The 20,811-nt window shown below is 42.7% G+C and overlaps 1 protein-coding gene across 4 annotated transcripts; it reads right to left on the reverse strand.

Annotated features, from left to right (window-relative positions):
* Positions 1-1,205: 1,205 nt before the first annotated feature.
* Positions 1,206-10,422, reverse strand: lrp12 (low density lipoprotein receptor-related protein 12). 4 transcript variants are annotated; one of them, XM_035529234.1, is made up of 8 exons: positions 9,828-10,422; positions 6,902-6,958; positions 6,617-6,752; positions 6,221-6,384; positions 5,618-5,820; positions 2,813-3,929; positions 2,518-2,650; positions 1,206-2,294 (listed from the first exon to the last, which is right to left on the reverse strand). In XM_035529234.1, the coding sequence occupies exons 3-8, from the start codon at positions 6,749-6,751 to the stop codon at positions 1,389-1,391; spliced, it is 2,658 nt and encodes an 885-aa protein (XP_035385127.1). In that variant the 5' UTR covers position 6,752; positions 6,902-6,958; positions 9,828-10,422; the 3' UTR covers positions 1,206-1,388. The 4 variants fall into 4 exon arrangements, with proteins under 4 accessions (XP_035385127.1, XP_035385126.1, XP_035385128.1 ...); XM_035529233.1 differs by lacking the exon at positions 9,828-10,422 and adding an exon at positions 9,272-9,307; XM_035529235.1 differs by lacking the exon at positions 6,221-6,384 and having other exon boundaries at positions 9,828-10,400.
* Between the last annotated feature and the right edge of the window lie 10,389 nt (positions 10,423-20,811).

Genomic DNA, 20,811 nt, shown 5'->3' on the forward strand with positions numbered 1-20,811 from the left:
TCAGAAGTGCTTTTACTTCACTCCACTTTGTAATTTAACTGAAGAATTTTGCAGTACACTTTCCGTCCCTTCCTGCTAGTCCGATTGCTAAATACTTATTACATTTAGATTAAAACGTTTTAAAGGTATAAATCACTATTGAACTAAATTTTCCACGTAATGCCAAATTGTTGTAACCAGTAGGAACACCAATGCCCCTGTATTTTTACTTAGCGTACCACTCATGTTCTCATATCTCGTAATACCCCTTATACAGTCAACGCAGCTCAGGTCTGAACAAAAAAGCAGGTGCCTGTCCTCTGTGCCACCTAGTGGCCAGGAGAATATGAAGAAATACACCCATCCTGCCACAGGCAAAGTAACTAACCGATCTGCCTTTCTATAGGTTTCCTGAATGATTGATTAAACCATGTTGAATATGTTTAGTTGCTGATTAAAGACCAGCAGCTAACATTTCTTTTCTCAAAACACACTCACATATCAGCTTTAACCACAATGCAGGCTGAATGCTCTTTTATTCTTAGTGCAATAAACAGTTATGCAATTTTATATAGATATATGTACATACACACACATTCAATTACAAAATAAAATAAGACACCAACATGCTTCTCAAGTAACTATTACTGAAATTAAAACTAGTAATAAATACACACTCACACAAAGGAGATCAGTACCAAAACATTAAGGTTACTGAAACAGTAACAAAACAATAAATACAACAAATATCAGTGGCTGTTACATTGTATAACATCCTTAAAAATAGTCAACCCTTGGTTCATATTCCAATATAAATAAATTGCTTTAGCCCAACACCACAAGTGGACCCGGAAGCCCATTGATCTCTGCAGTGGGAACGAGACAGGGCTCGCCAACTGAAAACATACTGTACCATAACAGTCAGCCGTGGTCTCCAAGATCTCACCTCACGCTTGAAAGAAGCCAATGACATCAAAGTACAAATAACTCAACGTTAAGAAAAAACCTCTTTCAGCTTGTGAATTAGTTCAGTTTTCCCTCAGTACCAGTGTACCCACACTGATCCCAGACAGTGTTCAACAGCTACTGTGGGTTTATCTCTCTTTCCCCACTGATAGTGTAGCATAAACTGCAGCCATTAAAAAAAACCCAAAACACAAAATATAGCCTTTATTAGCCACTTAGCTAAACTTCTTAGGAAAATACTAAAATTGCACAGTGGGGGGGGGGGGGGGGGCAACTGCATACCAGAGCTTGTCTGAAGGTTCTGTGCAAGCATTGGAAATCAGAGGGCAGGCAATCAAAAATACTCAGATTTCCCCCCTGTTGGGGAGACAGATGTAGCAATGGCATGGCAGGCTTGAAGCAGGGGTCTGGAGTTCTGTGCACTGTACCGTAGCAGGGAGACTTTAACAAAGCAGGAGAGACTCGTCGTCGCTGGTCTCCGCCCTGGTCCTGGCCTCCAGACAGACGTCTGGGACGCGTGCTGTGTGGACCATGCCGCAGTGTTCGCAGGGTCCATCCCGGCCCGGCGGCCTTGCCCGAGTGGAGGGCACAGCGGAGGCAGGATGGGGTGCGAGGGCCTGCTCTGCGCTGGGCTCCAGCAGCGGCCTGCCGCTCTCACCGGAGTCCCCATCCAGGGTGCCGGCCTCCGAGACCGGGATCAGGAGCTCGACGTCGTCCTCATCTTCTGCCCCACCCCCAGCCGCAGCACCATGCTCTAGCTGTCGCAGGGGGCTGTGGTTTCGGGGTGTGGAGGCTGAGCTTGTTGAGCGAGTGAGGGAGGAGCGGACCCAGCGCAGGCTGTGCATGACGCGGCTCAGCGCACTGGCGAAAGAGCTCCGCCCACTGGGGGCTGGAGCCTCCCCAGCCACGCCCCCGTCTGTCACACTTTCAGCAATGCTACCCTCACGGCTGGCCAGAGGGGCAGAGCTGCTGGAAACGGATACGATGGCCTGCACGGCGGCGGCGGGTGGGGTTTTCTGGGGCAGGGGAGCCACGAGGCCCCCGACGGCTCCGTGGGCGTCGCGGCGAGGCGGCCGGTCGCTCTCTGTGTCCGTGTCATCGGAGTCAAGGGGGAGCAGGCTGCGGCGAGGGCCTGGCCGGTCCTGCTCACGGGTGGAACTGCCCCCAGTGCCACCCGAGCCCTCCTCCGCGTCAGCGGACACCAGAGCCAGGGAGGCGGAGCGCCGCGAGCGGGTGAAGTTAAAGAGGCGGCGCCAGATGGTGCCATGGCGGGCGGAGGTTGGCAGGCGGATAGAGGTGAAGCCCAGTTGGGAGCGTACAGCCAACCTCAGGTTCTCTAGCACAGAGGCCTGATGGACACACACACAGACACAAGCAGCAAGTATTAGTGAGACAGAGACTTTAGGATGTTGAAAAAGCTAAATGCATTACATACATTTAGTACATTACCGAATATATTATATCCGACAAAACAGGTTGTGTATGGACAGAGTACAGTACAAAACATATTAAACTTGTAGATTTTGAATAAGTCAAGCATGGAGCTTGTGACTGGACCATCTCCTCTCTCACCTGGTTGCCAGAGCAGACTGGGAAATCCTCCACTGGCGGGATTAGGCCCTGGGCAATAAGCTGACCGTAGGAAGGGGGAGCTTCTCTTCTTAATAACTCTGCCTCAACCCGTGAAAGCTGTGTTTCAAAAGACCTGAAGTGGTGGGGGGTGGGGGTGGGTAGAGAAGTGTTAGGGGAAATAATACATTTTTTCCATACATTTCATAAAGTATCAAGTGTATCTGGTGTTTAGAACAAAGGTGAGAGTCTGAGTGTTTCTCCAGTGGTTAAGATCTCGCAGTCAGTGTGTCCTCACCTGCGCTCGAACATCCTGAGTGAGTAAAGCTTACAGGTGCAGCCCAGTGCAATGACCAACAGAAGTCCGCAGATGAGACTCCCGATAACCGCTGCCGTGATCACGCGTGTTGGCACGACAACAGGGCAGCTCTCCTCGTCGCTGCCATCGCCACAGTCGTCCTGCGCGTCGCACACCCAGCTCTCGAACACACAACGGTTGTTGCGGCAGTGGAAGTTGCCCGGCTGGCAGAAAAAGCAGTTCTTCTCGTCCGAGCCATTGGGGCAGCGGTTCTGGTAGTTGCAGCGGTCTGAACGTGGGTAACAGGCTCCACCCCGCGAACACGGGAACTCGTCCTCACGGCAGCTGCTGCAGTTGAGCTCGTCACGGCCATTGGCGCAGTGCCAGTATCCGTCGCAGCGCTGCGTCTCAGTATAGCAGCCCCAGCTGCCCCCGCACGGTGATTCCCATGGTAGGCAGAAGCCCTCCACCTGGTACGTGGCATTGAAGCCCCGTGCTGCATTCACCCGGTCGGCGTAGAAGTGCACACGCAGCTGTCCCGAGGGCGACACCACAGAGAGGGGAGCGTGTGCCTCCAGGGCCGTGAGTGCACGCAGCAGATGCCGCGGGCTCTCCTCCAGGCCATCGTACACCTTCACGTAGTCGCCGTAGCCAGCGCCATCCAGCTTGAAGTCAACAAAGCGCAGCACCACTTTGCGCCGGTCGCCCGTGTCGATCAGCCATGTGCAGTCACTGCCTGGCGGATAAAAGTCTGGGTAGTTGGGCGAGCTAAAGGCGCCGTAGAAGTTCCGCAGTCGCTCGCCGCATGCGGGTGCTGCACAGTCCACCTCGTCACCCAGGTCCTGACAGTCAACGCTGCCATCACAGCGGAGGGCCTGTGGGAGGCAGGTGTAGACGCGTGTGTAGCGAGACAGGCAGGGGAACTGGTCCGGGGCGCACGGCTGGAAGGAGAAGGAGGAGGAGGAGGCGGCGGCGGCTGGACCCAGACGCGCACACAGCTCCTCATCTGAGTTGTCGCCGCATTCGTCCATAGTGTTGCACTTCCACAACTCAGGGATGCACTTTCCGTTGGCACAGTGGAACTCGTCTACTGCACAGCTGGCCTCCTCCGACTTCCCTGAGAGGAGAACGCAGAACGAGAAGTAGCACTTAGCCACGCAGTGCCACTAAAGCAGCAGCTGAAACAAATGTGAACTCTGGTGCTTGGGGTCCTTCGGCAGGATGAAATTACAGAGCAAAGCAGATTCAATAGCACATGCGGTCTGTGAAAGGTCTCTGAGTTTGTTTCTTTGAAGCTTCTGCTTCACATTTTGAGCACATACTCATGGTGAGGAAGCCATAGCAGAATACTCACTGCGGCTAATTGCACCATCCCTGCAAATAACAAGTGTAATCAACTCAGGATCTATTGAAACCCAGCCAGTCTTTTCTGTGGCTCCACCAACCACATAGTCCAGGACGAAACCCCCACAGGGTAGGAAAGCCACTAAGTGGTTGTGCAAATCGATGCCAACTGGGCTTAATAAGACAATTCAATCTGCTTTGCTGGCCAGAAGGGAAGCTTTTTTGCTTAAAAAAAAAGTATCAGACATGCTTCAGGGCTATGAGAACTTACTCTGTCACTCATGCCAGCAGCATTTCAGTTTGTGGACAGCTAAATGTCAACCCCTGTGACCAGACTTGGAGAAGCCTTCTCTTTTGGTGGAAAAATAATTAAATTGGCTGGATTAGAATGAACATGTAAGATGCTCTGTCCTCTCTGTGATTACTGACAGCACAGGGTGAGGTTTCTAGACATGAAAACAGACCACAGCTTCTTGGTGCCGGTCTTCATCTACCGTGGTTTAACCCCTTTCGTGCAACCCCTAAATTTTATAGGAAGAGGATATGTGAAGCGCTTGCATGATGGAAAACTCACTCTGGCACTTCTACGAGGCCAATTCCCGGCAACGTTCTGGGTAAGCTCAAGGGTAGAGAGCCAGCAGTGGTGGAAGATATGAGCATGGTTCTTTCAAAGATGCTATTGTCCAGCACAGTGTTAACTCAGAGTCTAACCACTTCACGTGTTCTTCTGCTTCTCTGCAGTTTATTCTTAACACCACACGCCTTGTGGACCCAGTATTGCATGCAGTGTCAGCCGTCTACAAAACATCAGCTATAAACTGATGACACTGTTGCTGGTAGAGTGCATTCCATGGTGTACACCAGATGTCACATCCCTCTTTGCATATACCTTGATGGCATTTAGCTGACACTTATCCAAAGCGACTTACAATTATGACTGAGTGCAACTTGAGTAATTGAGGGTTAAGTGGGAACTTAACAGTGGTAAGACTTGAACTGGCAACCTTCTGATAAAATGTTGAGTATGATATGGGTTTTCTGTCGAAAAGGTATGGATACATGGAGTCTAAATGTTGGAGGCACGATTGTCTGTTCTCATAAGAGCCAATCACAGTCAATCACACTGGGCCAGCAGGTCTCATGGTCCATATGCCTAATCATGGGTTTAGTAAATAATAATGCACCAGTGAATACTGACACACCTATTAACATTTGCTCAGAATGTCAAAAGCACAATTTAGCATTAGAGTTAGAGAAGGTGATAGAGAGAATGAGCAAGCAAGGGAGCATATTTTCTTATATAAATATGGTAGAAATGTGACAGAAAAAAACCCCTGAGACTAGAAGAGGGGACACAGATTCAAAAGAGAACAATTTTCTCTGCAGTTCCACAGTAGCAAGTGATCACGTATGGTTAAGCGACCTCTGGTCAAGCTAGAAATAGTGGCTGTGCTGCACTACCTGTGATGTAAGAAAGCCGGAATCCCTTGCCGGTCAGACTGTCATCCGAGTGGAACTTGATCCACACGTGGTCCTGAGAGGAAATGTAAGGGGATGGGATGGAGGAGCCACAGACGCGGTAGCCATCCAGGTTCTTGTAGGTGCTGATGGAGATCCAATCCATGCCACAGCGGTGGGAGCTTTGGACCTCAAAGTCCTGAAAGCTGCGCACGCACACACACACACACACACACACACACACACACACACACACACACGCACACGAGCCAGACCTCCTTTACAGGGGCAGAGTAAACTGCATCGACTTCAGCTGTACCAAATTATGCATTATGTACATCTCAATGGCACGTTCAACACTGCAGTTATAAAAGGAACCTGAAGTGTGTGTTTGTCCTATGTCAAATGTTTTGGTCACACAAGACTCTTCTCAGAGTATGTTTAAAAAGTATGTCTAATAGAGTATCTCTATGAAATTGGTATATAGCACCTCTGTTAAAGAGTCATATAACTGAGCCCTGGTCATCAGGCATGTAACACAGGCTCTCTGTTAAACAGGGGGGAAGGGGGTGGATATAATAGACAAGAAAGTGTCTATTTCTGTACCGGTAACTATGGACACCATGTTGGAACACATGGAGTTGTAATGTTGATACACGATGACTCAAAATCACCAAACCACAGAGGGCCAGCTCTGCAACACCGGCAGAACATGGCTGCAAAGATTGGTGGAAGTGCTCATTGGTTTCAAAAGTCCATTTCTGAATCAACTGTATGAAAGAGAAGGAAACTAATTATGTACAATGAATCGGATGAAAACTTATTAGGTTCGTACGAATATGTAAAGAGAACCTTGAGGTTTGGTACTCGGCAGTACAGAGAATACCTATAGCTAAGCGCCCGTTTCCATATGGAAGCTGACAGCTCTGCTATGTTACAGTGTTTATTCAGGGAGTGGTAGTGCCATGGCTACGGTGTTGGCAGGGGTCAAGGTGTGGTTACCTGATGGTGATGATCTCTCCAGGGTTGGCCCTGATGTTCCAGCTGCAGTTGACATGGGAAGGGTACTCGTAGGGCCAGCCTGGACTGGTGATCACGCCGCTCGATGCCCGGATCTGCTCTGCCACTTCTCCACATGCTGGTGAAACACACACACACACTTTATGAAAAATTATTTCAAGACTAGAGAAATATGTTGAAAACTTAGCAAGGGAAAAAAAAACAAAAAAATCATTCTAGCTTCAGTAACCAGACAAACTATTTATTAAAATAAAATAAACCACTCACCATTAGACATTCCTGATACATATACATTTTCATTGTGCTGTATACAGGCTGTATTTTCTGTAAAACAGGAAAAAAATAACTCTGTGAAACTCACAAAGCAAATGATCCTTACTTACAACCCCAACATGACTACACCCCAATAGCTGCTTGTTTTGTTTAGATGTCTTTAAATACGTGAGCTGGGGCTAGTGGAACTCATGAAAAATAGAAGCATGCCTAATTGTGGCCGAAATAACTGAGTGAGGGCCTGAAGGCTCGGCAGCCAGCAGGTGCGTGCGCAGCTCCGCACTGTAGCACTGATAAAGTTCTTATCTCTGCAACAGGCCGGTTAACAGCCAAACACAAGACAGCACAGGCAGCTGTCTCATGCTTGCAGCTCCTTTATACTGCATGTCTGAATGTGCCAACTAGCTGTGGGGATGTGCACACATCCACATCTCTCCAGCGTGCGGAACGGTTACTCAAGCACAATGTATGTAAATAATAAATACTATAGTAAAAAACAAAGTAGGTTCCTCTATTCTTTCAGGGTTTTTAGTATTTGTATTAAGGAACTGTTATGATGAAGTCTGCACTATAGCTACTGCATATCCTGGCAGCACAGGGTCCATTAGATTCCATGTAGGGACACTGGGAGGGCAGGGCACATGGCAGTGATGGGACATATCAACACCACACACAGCCCCGCTCTGAAGCATGACAGACGTTATCGCCTACTGGTAATGGCATAGCTCATTCACAATGGGGAGGAGGGTGTTAGTGAAATATGGGACTACTGTGGGGGTTTCACACTAATGGGTTATCCCTCAAAGCACTCCTGTTCTATAATGAGACTCAATTTCCCAGTGACAATGTCACTCATAACACTATTGTGGAATCTGGCTTGGCGCACACTGGTGTAAACCATCTGCAAAGCAAAACAGAGATGAAGGGAGATGGAGTGCATTTACTGCATCACCCCATCTCAGTTCAATTATTCTTATTGATGTACTGGCCGATAGACAGCAATTTCTTTCCTTAATTTGGAAAGAAAGAAAAAAAAGCAATGACCGATACCGACAGTTTAATAAGCAGTTTCCTTTTGTTTGGAGTGCACCTAGGCCTACTTAAGGTTACACTTCACTTACATAAAGATAAACAATTATTGTTAAAACATTTCCTCACATTCCTCTGAACTTAAGTGGATTTCTTGTTAAGTCTATTTTTTCTTTCCCTTTGGTGCTGTTTTTAAACAATCAGTCAACTGATCAAAGAATATTTATTGGCCAATACCAATTGTTGGACAATATATTGGTGCATCCCTAGCCTTTGGAAGCACATGCCAGCAGATTTTTTTTTGCCATGGTGAAAGAACTCTTAAATGATCTTAGCAGGAAGTAGTAGTAAACCAAACAGACACCTATTCAGAGTGAACACAGCTAAGAAATTTGGCACCTTATTTAGTGCTCAAATCACCCAAAAATACACAGCACATGAGCTGTGTAAAAAGTAAAGTTCTGCTAGCTGAAATCGCCGTCTTTTATTAGTAACAGTATTGTGGTCGCAGCTAACATGAAATGTGCTGATTTCTAAAAACTCCAAGAGCGGTGGGGTATTTTTAGGTGATTTTTAGATATAGATGTGATTAAGTGCCATGAGCTGTTGACCAAAGGCTAAGGTTCAAAGCACCTGGCTGTAAAGAGAGCTCTTTAAGTGGAAAAGCACACAAGAACCTGTCCCATCCCACCACACAGGCTCACTGTGAACAGCTGCAGTTATTGACGTGAACATTTTAAAACATTCTTGTCACTGAGACAGCTGAACTATACATATATACATATATACATATACAGACACACACACACACATATATACATACACACTGTATGTGTATATATATATATATATTATATATATATATATATACATACATACATACACACTGTATATGTATATATGTATGGTTCCGCTGTCTCAATGACAAGAACATTTTCAAATCTTCACACTACACACACACATACAACACGCAGTAGAAGCGCAAACCCCTATCCTAGAACTACGAAAACACACATCACTCGGGAAAACAATAGAGGTCTTTGTTTCTTAGTTCAGCGTCGGCCGGCCGGCTTTCTAAGTACACACGACGTGCAACTTAAATAAATACATTTGTATCAAGCTTTTTGTCATTTTTTTTTAATTAAATGGACGATCTGGTTACAAAAAACAATTTCTAAGGATTATAACCTATTTAAAGAGGAAGGACAATCTCTTGGTGCGTTTTATAAGCCAACATATAACGTTACCTCTGCAAAACCTAACTTTTGCCTTGATGAAAACAAGATATTTCAGTTCCATGTAAAGGAAGCTCTTACAAATCAATGCCGTACTTACCGCTGAAGAGACAGAGGATTAGAAGGATATAAATCCATAATGTGTTCTTTATGCTCTCCATAGTACCGTAAGACTGGGGGGGCTGTTGGAATAATGAATCTGCAGCTTGACTTGCTTTTGTTATGTTATTTTCGTAGCTAACTACCACGAAGAGCTAATTTCTAAATGTTAGTACCTGACCAAAGGATTAGTAACCCTTTGCTATAAGGTGTATTGCTGAACAGCAGCTGTAAAAAGAGGGGTGTCCTACACGGATAATGTGAGGTTTTATTTCACTTATTTTAACTTAGTCAGCGACAGCTGCCTCAGTATTGCTACCTCAACATAGGCTACACAGCTGGGGCTAGCAGGTTAGCTAGCGCGCGAGCTAGTGGTGTAACGGTAAAACAAAGGACTTTCCTCGTTAGCGTTAGCTAGCCTGCTTTATCTCCGCATATACCGACTAAGGAAACCTACCCTGGCTATTTAATTAGGCTACATAAAGCTAGCTATTATATTATATAGCTATTATAGCTAGCTAGCTACATTTGCCAACCCATTTACACCTAACACCTACCTGGGTTAATTTAAGTTGAGGAAATCTTCATGACATCAGTCATGACTGTCCAGCTAGCTACCACCGCTAGGTAGCTAATACCACAACAAGCTGCATACAACAAACGACTGCTAGCTAGCTAGCTAGTCAAGTTTATCTTGAAACCACAGCGGGTTAACGATCGATCATAAAACTACAGACATTTAAACATTATAAAACAATAGTTTAATTCGTTCGGGTATGTAGTATGGGGTTAATTGAATAAATAGCTGTTTAACCTAGCTAACTAACCGGACCGTTATGTGTTCCTATAATCGAGCAAAACCGCAGTCTGGTCTAAGGGACGCCTCCACGGATCGAGTCAACGTTGCTGGCTGGCTTGTTGTGCCAAGTAGCTGAAAATATATCCAATAAGTGTAATAAGCACGTATAAACCATTTCCCTTTGTTTACCAGGCAATTACAAATTTGCCATGTTTTAACACCCTGTATCCCATCCAAACAAAGGCCGGAGACATCTCGCCGCCGTCCTTGGCCTTTCTCTACAGCAGCCACGACTACCAGTCGAGTGTGTGTTGTTACAGCCGGATACTGGGGCACCCCGCCTAAGAGCCTTCATTATCCCCTCTCATTTACAGACGGGGAAAGGTCAAACAAGACAGATGTTCTCCGTTTGTTATCGATATGGTTTGCGACATCTTCTATAAACTGAATCAAATAAAGGGTTTGATTATATCTATATATGCTGTATAATGTTATGTAAGAGGTTTTAGATATAATTTCTATAAATAGTGTCAGAGCAGGATTCCAGTAATCTGATTATGTTTACACCTATAAAAAAATCACACAAAGAAATGAGGACCAGCCAATTTTTATTAGACATTTAATGATTATATTTATCTGAAAGTCTCAAGAGATATAAAAACAAACAGAAACTATAGCAAACACAAAGCACAGGATGAAACAAAACACAGAAGTTTAGTTAGAGCAATACAGATGAAATAACAAGATGAAGGCAGAGCACAAAGTTCTGTCTGAGAGAAGCAGCATTTGACTCACTTTGTTCACTGTTGCCAAAGGTCACCACGTTTAAATCTACATGACAGCTGGGACAAGTGACGGCATAATAATGGCCCCTCTTGAGCTGTAGCAGATGTGATGTCATTTAACTAGACCAATAGGATTCACAAAGGGTTGGTAACGCCCCTACTGATCACTTGTGATTCTTAGTTTTTTCCCACACTGAATGTACATTTAAAGACTTTTATCTATTTTACATTAACAGTGTACTGCAGGAACTTCAGTTTTCCATACTAAGGCACAGAATTGCATGGTTAAATAAATCTTGTGCTGTGTGAGGTGGAGAAAAGGATTTTTGCCTCAGTCTCTCTTGGGCAAGCACTGTCCCTGCCATTATATGCACATGGTTTCTTCAGGGTATGGTCAATGTTTGTGCTTTATAAGATATCAATTGTATTTAAATTGCGGAATTATGTTTCAGTTTTTTTCAATTGCTAAGACACATAAACTGGTAATTGTTGCACATTAATGAAAGCACCTAACTCATGTACCCTATTGATTGATCTGGTACACTAAATTAAAACACATTCTCTGCTATACACTCATCGATTCTCTGCTATACACTCATCGATTATCGATTGACATGGTATATTAAACAAGCACATTCTGTGCTTTGCACTCATTTTTCAATTCTAAAACACACTTTTTTTCCCCCAAAACATTAAACATAGTGCCTTATATTAGACACATTAATTCAAAACTGAAATCCTTCTCTTTCTTTTGAAAAAACCTATTTACCAATTACCCAAACCCAGTCCTCATAGGTGAAAACATTTTTGGGTAATTTACCCACTTAGAAATTGGAGCCTGAGCACTATGAAGAGGTCACAGGTTAGATATCTTGGTCTTGACAACATTGGAAGCCAATTGGAGAGAGGCAATGAGGAAAAGGACAAGGAACAACACCCATCACAGCTAAGATGTGGGCCATTTTGGTCAACCATGAGTTGTGTAATAGGAAGGCACAGCACAGGGTGCAGGCTAACGTGAGCCGCTACACTACAGCAAGCATCATCTGGATAGCATCTTTAATCACTTAAAGTTAATTTTGAAATGGAGGTATTTCTGTTTCACTTAGACAAAATCAAAGAAAATTGTCCTTTACATGTTTTTGCAATATCTTACACAAGATGCAACACTTGGAGATAAACATCTCACTTCTGTGTTAAAATGAAATTGCAATCAAAACCAAATCATCCTTTGTCAAAATGGCATTTTTCAACTAAATTATACACATGGGAAGCATTTTAATGATTGTTTCAAAGTAGCAACAACACACTGATGTACTTTATACTAAATCCTGTCTTTAGTACTTTACATATGCTTTTAAACTTCTCTTACAGGGTTTTGTGAAACATTATAGTGCAATGGTATAAACAAAAATAGTATTCTACTGTAATATAATTGGCCTTTAAAACTGTAATTTCTCTACGGATATTTGTAGTCTACATGGTCTTATAACATTCTACCACAAGGTGGAAGCATTGATGTAATCTTACAGTTTTTGCTGACTGCTTACAAACTGAAAGAGAATAGGCTACTTAGGCAAAACATCAACATTTGAATTCTTATAAACAAGCATTTAAACAAAGATTCCAAAAGTGCAAACACATTTTATACAGTCTTAGCAATTCTCTAATACGCTTATGCAAAACAGTACACACTGTTTCTTACATTAGATATTTTGTTCAAGAATGAAAGCTCTTGTAATAATTGGAAAAACACGTCTATTCAAAAAGCAAACCATACTTGGAATTGACAGCCCTTTCCCGACACACACCTGAATACACTTACACAGTAACTGTATACCAAGCTATTTTATCTCTACAAATACTCACCTTTTTTTGTGATGAACTTTGCAAACATAGACACAATAAGTGTGTGGTAGAGGAGGAAGAGGAGAACATCTGGGATAATGTTAGTTCTCACCAGGCTGCTCTGGTCCAGAACTGTCCCCTCACTCTGACTGAGGAATTCTTATTGGCTTGGTGTTGGAAATCACATGCCCTCCTGATTCTTCATCACACAATGGAAGAGTCATGTGGAGACATTGAGATGGAGTCAGTCCAGGGTTGGATATGGCATGCAAGGCGATATTTTCCCTGTTACCTAGCCAGGGATGATGTGGCTTGCTATGTGGATGAAGTGATGTGGTCAGACAATCTAACAGAAGAGACTGTAAACCATCCACTTCATCTCTTACAATCTCACAGAACACTGCTTTTGTTTATATAATTTTACTGTAATTATTTTTGTCTCCATGAGTATATAGTAACATATTGCATTGATTACAAACTGTAATATCATTCGATTTTCCTTTGTTTTGGTTTGTTTTGTTGTTGTTAAAGGCTGCATTAGAAAATCAAAGAAAATCAGAAGCATATGTTTTTTTGTTCATAAATATGTGAGAGGAGGTAATGAATTGGAGCAATCTTTCCCAGAAGTCTGTATGAGGAATTTAAAAACATTTTCAAAGAACTAATGAGAGCTGTGTGTAGTATAAAGTACATCTGTGTGTTGTTGCTACTTTGAAACAATCATTCAATTGGTTCATGTGTGTATCATTTTGTTGCAGAAATGCTGTTTTGAAAAAGGATGATTTGGTTTTGATTGCAGTTTCTTTTTAACACAAAAGTGAGATGTTTATCTCCAAGTGTTGCATCTTGTGTGTAGTTTTGACACATTGAGCCAATTTACACAAGTGTGTAAGTCATCACCAAAACTGTAATTGGTTTCTACTCATAGTGCAGACTCCACATTGTAGAGCATGATTTAAATGTTTATCTATGAGCTTTTACAATTGTTGTAAAGTATAATTATACAATTATAGAATAATTTATATAAAACAATGGTCCTCTAACTGCCAGTTCCTGTATCTAAAAGCAGACCAGCATGTGAAAAGGAAGACTAAGCCTCTTATTAGAGAAAGAACAAAGGGCGGCCAAGCTGACAGACAAAGGAAGGCTGATATTAGCATGTATCTCTTTTAAATCAACAAGGACATTTTCAATGTTACCTGATAATGCTGAAAAGTCCCTTTCCCAAGACAAATCATCAAATTGTTCACATTCACTTGGTCTAAAATATCACTGAGCCGCTGCTTTGTAAGGACTGACAGAGAAAGATAAAGAGCGTGGGTATTTTACATATCAGTGGATCTTCTCATATCAAAACTACATTGCCACCGACACGTTTACACTCAGTAACCTTTTCATGTGTCCTCCTCTTGCAAAAGTAGGAAATGGATTTAAAAAAACCCATTTTCATCATTTACCAGTTGCTGTTCATCATTTGCATATGTTTGGTACAGGAAAAAAAAATTGCAGAAAAAGTAAATATGTATGTTTAAAAGAATCCATTATAGTTTTAGTCCAATACAAGTACTTCTACAGCTGAAGTGATAGACAAAGGTTTATGAGTCATGAAGACTTCACTTCTCTGCTAAGAACAGTAACAGTATCAAAGCAGTTGGCTGAACATCCTGCACTAATAAACATTACTGAGAGAGCAGTTTCTAATACAAGCCCAGATAAGAATAGTCCAGCACTCCCCTCACTCTGTTCTTACTGTTGACTTTATAAAATGTCACCCCAGTCATATCTCTGTACTTGCATGAAGGGTCTTTAAAAGGAGGTTAAAGATAGTTCCCTACTATACAATAAGTAGGTAAGTGAAAAAAGAGAGACACAGATTGTGATAGAGAGAGAGATGCACACAGAAAGAGTCAGTGAAAGAGACATTAAAATGAAGTTAAATGAGCAGAAAGATGCACTGAATTACCAAAAACCCAATGTAAGCCTTCTAGCTCAATTATTTACAAAGTGTGAAGCTATAAATAACTTGTTTTAAAACTGCATCATGTTATTGGTGGCATGTTATCAGTAAACACTGACTTAGATATTTCCTGAACAAAACAGACAATGACATAGGTCATTTTTGGTTCAGTGCCATCGGATTAACTTGATATGTGCAAAAAAATTCCTCCAGTGTCAGGGACTCGACTGGCTTTGTGGGCACTAACAAACCCAAACAGACTTCTGCACACCGCTGTCTTTCTGTGGTCTGCTGAAGCGATAAACATGAGCTCCTCTGATGAAAGCTTGTCAGCTCAGAGAGCACCATTACAGCTGATGACTGACATGTGTGGAATTTTCTGGCATGCCATGATCGCTGTTCCAGATGTTTGCAACTCTCTGCTCTCTCGTTATTCTGCAAGATTTTGTGCAAATAGCATTTCGACTGAGCTGTGCATGGCACCGCCGTCCAAGACAGTGACTCCGGTCTTGGCTGACGCATGTCTTTCGAAAAATTTGTTTGTTTTTGACAACCATCTGTTCAGATTGCTGTTTTCTTTCCACAAATGCACAATTAGGAATGTGGAGTTATTTTCTGCTGGTGTGACTGAGTCACCTCCAACACTCTAGGAACATGGTACTGTGCACAGTAAGAGTCTCATCAAGATTGTGCTTAAAGTAAAAGCCATATGGATTGCAGTGGTGGTTTGCACAAAACATATGGACAAACTAACTAACAATTAAACTGAGCAACTTCATTATGTTAAACAGTAACTCAGAAAACACTTACTAATGTAAGTGAACATTTGTATACCTAATCCATCTGAATGTGTTGTTGCAACATTTTTTCTTTCCCTGATGGCCTGGACTCCTTGACAGATGCTGCAAGCATGTTCACAAGGTGTACAGAAATAAGGAAAAAACACAAACAGGGAGATCAGGGGTGAGAATATGTTTCAGCTGGAAAGCATGTCTGCTCTATTCCTTTGAACCAACCAGTGCACCTATTTCTCAGTCACACCTGGCAGTTGGCGCATCCCAAACACAGCACGCTCAGTGGGTAATGTCAGCCTCCCTCAAATGCGTGAGAAAGAATATAAAGCCAGTGAAAAAAAATGGCTGAAAGCAACTAATCAATGTCTTGCAGATTCAGGCAGTTTCTTTATCTTTCCCTGCCCATTATTTTGTTTCTTGCCTTTTTTTGCCAATGAATTCAAATCTTGTGGACATCAGAACAGGAGTCGTTATGTCACCTGTCATGGTATACTGGGACTCCGCAGATGTGCATTTTCCAGAAGGCTCCAGATCCTTACGATGCTATAAAATTGCGACACTACTACAGCGAAATACAGGCCCAGTGTCATTCTAATTATTCCATATCTGCAGATATGCAAGGAATATAATCTGTTTTGGTAAAATAGACATTTCTGATCAGCGGAGCCTCCACTGAGCTGGTTAGCAATTCACAGCATTTTTGATCTAATCACAACATCAAAATATTCATGACACACAATGATATCTCTCCGCAGCAGGCTGGCAGCCATTAAGCAGGAAACATGGGTAATTTATTAACACTTATCTGGACCTGAAAAAGTCTTTCACTCCGCTTCTTACCACTGAGAGAAAAAGCAAAAATAGTTGTAGGCGACGACAAATGATTTATAATGGTCAGTTGTTATTTGGCCACCCCTACCTCCCCCCATAAAGGACTTAATTAAAATGTATGTTTCCAATTTTTCCCAGAGATCTTCCACCTAGTGGATTCCTCTGCTAAGGAAAATAGCCTCCAAGGTTTGGTTTGGATCACCTTTCTTTTCACTTTTCATGCTGTAAATAATTGTTCTGCCTTTGGTGGAGTCAGGAGGAGGCGAAGTGCGATAAGCGCACGAACAATGGAGCTTCACTGCGGTGTGCAGCCAGCGAGCACGTGCTTCACAGTAGAAAAAACTCCGAAGTGTGCTTGCACGAGGCAAGGGATGTCTTTGTCTTCTGCGAACTGTTCAATTAAGGCAAAATCCCCCCCCCCCCCGGGGAGGCTGGCTTCAGGCTCTGATCTGAGTCTCGATAAGATCAAAAACAAATCAATAAGACCATTGTAAAGGTTAAATGATGTTATGTTGTCTGTTGTAACTACACTGTTGCACTGGAGTCAGACGCTAGTGATGCCCCTCTTCTCGCCGAGCGAGGCTTTAGCACAGGGAAGCTTTGAACTCTTTGTTTTTAGGGAAATGTTGGAGCCTTTCTTAATTCTGCGGAACCTGGGGTCTGATGTCTCTAATCTAAAGGAGTGCAGTATGGGCTTAGCAATTAGCGTAAATCAAATATTCTCAGAAGCATCTTTACGCACAGAACGGCTGCTTTGTGGCTCCTGTAAAATTCCCACTTTTTCATTCTGAGCTGAACGTTTTAACTTGAATCGTCTAAATGGCCCAGCAATGGTCTGACATACACTTTCAAAAACAGTTAAACCAATGCATCACTATAATAACAGTAACTAATTGCTGCCTTCTCTGTGCAAACAGTACACACACACACACACACACACACACACACACACACACACAAAGACCTTAAACTACTAATTTTGGCTACTGTAGGGAAGTGCAGAGAAAAGAATCTTGCTTCCTCACATGATTTCTAAGGCTCACTTTAAATGTTTGGGCTCTTTGTTAGCAGAACATTCACATTTGGCCCTTATCACCATGGTCCTGGTGAAGACATTCACACGCTCACTGGTAAAGAACCTCAGCTGTCATTCTCTGGTCCCATCAGTGGACCTTCCACTGTCATCCGCCCACCCTGTGCCTCTTGAGGGGATGCTGCTTGAATTTAGCTTTAATTCTATTTGTCCATTTGGTATTTGCTGAGCCTCCATATCTGAAACCATTGTTTTTCACTGAGTACATTTATTTTGAGTATCTGCATTTTGAGCATAGGCAAGTTGAGAATATGCAAAAAGCATAGTCCAAAGCTTACCCTTAACCTCAACTGAAAACTTACCGTATTATTATTTGGGATAAGAAATCCTGGAAGTTAACATTTGCCTTATTATTAAAACTGATAAACTATTGACCTATTGATGTTCAATTTCAGTTAAATTGAACAGATGTAAAGATTTTCCCTTTTGTTATTTATTTTCTTATTAAAATGATCTCTGAGACCCTGCTAACACACTGATCCGAACCACTCACACAGATATCACAGCACAGCATCTCTCTCTCTCTCTCTCTCTCTCTCTCTCTCTTTCTCTGTTACTCTCTCTCTTTCTCTCTCTCTGTTACTCTCTCTGTTTCTCTTTCTCTCTCTCTGTTTCTCTCTCTGTTTCTCTCTCTCTCTGTTTCTCTCTCTGTTACTTTCTCTCTCTCTGTTTCTCTCTCTGTTTCTCTCTCTCTGTGTTACTTTCTTTCTCTTGCTCTGTTACTCTCTCTCTGTTTCTCTCTCTCTGTTTCTCTCTCTCTGTTACTCTCTCTCTCTCTGTTACTTTCTCTCTCTCTCTCTGTTTATCTCTCTCTGTTACTCTCTCTGTTACTCTCTCTCTGTTTCTCTCTCTCTGTTACTCTCTCTCTCTGTTACTTTCTCTCTCTCTCTGTTTTTCTCTCTCTGTTACTCTCTCTCTCTGTTACTTTCTCTCTCTCTCTGTTTCTCTCTCTCTGTTACTCTCTCTGTTACTCTCTCTCTGTTTCTCTCTCTCTGTTTCTCTCTCTCTCTGTTACTCTCTCTGTTACTTTCTCTCTCTGTTTCTCTCTCCCTGTTACTTTCTCTCTGTTTCTCTCTATCTGTTGCTCTCTCGCTCTGTTTTTCTCTCTCTGTTACTTTCTCTCTCTCTCTCTCTCTGTTTCTCTCTCTCTGTTACTCTCTCTCTCTGTTACTCTCGCTCTCTGTTTCTCTCTCTCTCTCTCTCTCTCTCTCTCTCTCTCTCTCTCTCTCTCTCTCTCTCTCTCTCTCTCTCTGTTACTCAATTCAATTAAGTTTCAAGTTTGGTTTATTTGTCACATACATACACAGTATAACTCGCAGTGAAATGGTTGAGAGTGCTCTGTCCAAACTGAGGAAAAAGAAAACAGGGGTGCATAGAAAAATATATATTCTATATATGTACAAAAATATATTAACAATGTGTGTACAATATATGTATATTATGTTTATTATGTTTATTATGTTCAGTAAGCTTTATTGGCATGACTGTATGCAGTAACAATATTGCCAAAGCAGCATTACAATAAACAACATGAATGAACCTTTCTAATTAAGGAAATTAAGAAATCTTTTGTAATAATGAACTTGAAAAAAACTTTAATTGGTATGAATTAATAATTGGAAGAAGTCAAGATGAGGAAGGTAAAGAAGTGAAAAGAAAGAAAAATAAATAAATAAGAAGAAGAATGGAAAAAAAAATTAGATAACTATATAAAGGTATTTATAAACTGGGTAATATAGTCTGTGTGTGTGTGTGTGTGTTTGTGTGTGTTTGTGTGTGATGTGTGTGTGTGTGTTTTGGTTGGCTACTCTCTCTCTCTCTCTCTCTCTCTCTCTCTCTCTCTCTCTCTCTCATTGCTCATTTGAGAAGCCTGCCCATGCTCTAAGTCTCCATCCTAAACTCATCCTGCACGTGTCTCACCCCTGCGTGTGCCTCTGTGTGTTTCATTAGCATGCACACACGCCCCTTCCTGCTGTCACTGTCGCCATGGCACTTGGCAGGGATTTGAGAGATTAGTTACTACCATAGACCCCCTTCAGGCCATCACGCTGGACGTGCCTGGTGCTGGAGGTGGAAGATGTGCTCCCACTCCTTCCTGTGTGGAATGCCAGTAATGAGAGTGAAAGGGCTGGCTGGAGCACAGCAGGAGGGGCTCAGAGAGGGAGGTGATTCCACTCTGTGGGAGTCTGTTCAAACCGGAGAGTTTGTCACAACTAATTCTGTGTGCTGACTTTATGGCATCGAATCTGGTGCAATTTATGCATTTATTACTGGGTAAATGCACGTCTAACATTAGAACATAGGTCTTTAAATATAAGGGATTTTGCACTGGATGCATTGCTGTTCTTTCCTCTTAAAAGCTGTGAGGATGAAGAGGGACACTCCAACAGATAAGCCTGTGTTGACCAGCCTGTTCCAGACACACAGTAGAATGAATACAAAGTAACACGCATAATTACAGTTTAAGTTAATTACTGCCTGCAGTGATGCTCTTACAGTAATTGGCATGTTAGTTGATACACTTACAAACCATGACAGGACATGTCATTGCTAGAGCCCTCTATGAATCCCACGGTGGCCAGTTTATGAGAAGCAAAGTCTATCCTGTCAGGGCATCTGAACCAGACCACTGACCCCATCACCACGGTCTCCCTCTCCTGATGCACGTTTGATGTGCGTGATGCCTCTGACAGCATCAGGGGAGGGGCAGATGCAAGAGAGGGGAGCTGTATGCACTGCTGCTGGTAATTATAGACTTGTTCATTTGATAATCCTGCCTGTTGTCCCACAGGGAGCTAATTAAACAGCAGGGGCCTTCATTAAGGCCGCACCTGTCGCACTGGAGATAACGATGTGGCCAAAGTTCACAGGAGCTGAAAATGTCAATGACACCACAGTGGGTTTGCTGTAGTCGAGATGCATCAGGAACCTTATTGTTTATTAACTATTTTAGGTATTTTTCAGTGACCTTGGAGTTTTGTTTTTTTTTTTTTTTGGTTTTGCAGAATAAATATAGTTTGATTGGCAGGTATGCTGCAACTACGAAGACAATCTATTGTAAATTAAATGTGAAAGATGAAGAAGATGAATGCTAAATGTGACTAATACCAAAAATGATTAGATTTCTAGTGTGTAAGAAGACAATTTAATATGTTTTAAAAGGTTGGAAGCTTAACCTGCTGTGGCAAGCGGAGCACCTGTGGTGCACCTGTTACTATGGTAATAACATACAGAGAATGAGAAAGAGAGAGAGATGGAAAGAAGGAACAGAGTAGAAGAATGGAAGAGTGAGTTGAAAAGAGTAAGTAGGAAAGAGAGAGAGAAGCAGAGAGAATGATGTTTTATGATCTATTAATTCTTTTGGCCTATAAAATCCTATCCAGTGTCACTTCGCTGCTGATATCCACTCTTTACGTTTGCTTCTCTGAGCACAG

The sequence above is a fragment of the Electrophorus electricus genome, chromosome 8 (assembly GCF_013358815.1).
Source record: "Electrophorus electricus isolate fEleEle1 chromosome 8, fEleEle1.pri, whole genome shotgun sequence".
NCBI classification, from domain to species: domain Eukaryota; kingdom Metazoa; phylum Chordata; class Actinopteri; order Gymnotiformes; family Gymnotidae; genus Electrophorus; species Electrophorus electricus.

Coding starts and splice junctions, on each gene's coding strand:
- lrp12 (XM_035529234.1), bottom strand. CDS start 6,751: ATGTGGAGAAGTGGCAGAGCAGATCCGGGCATCGAGCGGCGTGATCAC. Junction 5,821..6,220: donor CATGGTGTCCATAGTTACCG/GTACAGAAATAG, acceptor GTGCGTGCGCAG/CTTTCAGGACTTTGAGGTCC. Junction 2,651..2,812: donor CTCAGGATGTTCGAGCGCAG/GTGAGGACACAC, acceptor CCACCACTTCAG/GTCTTTTGAAACACAGCTTT.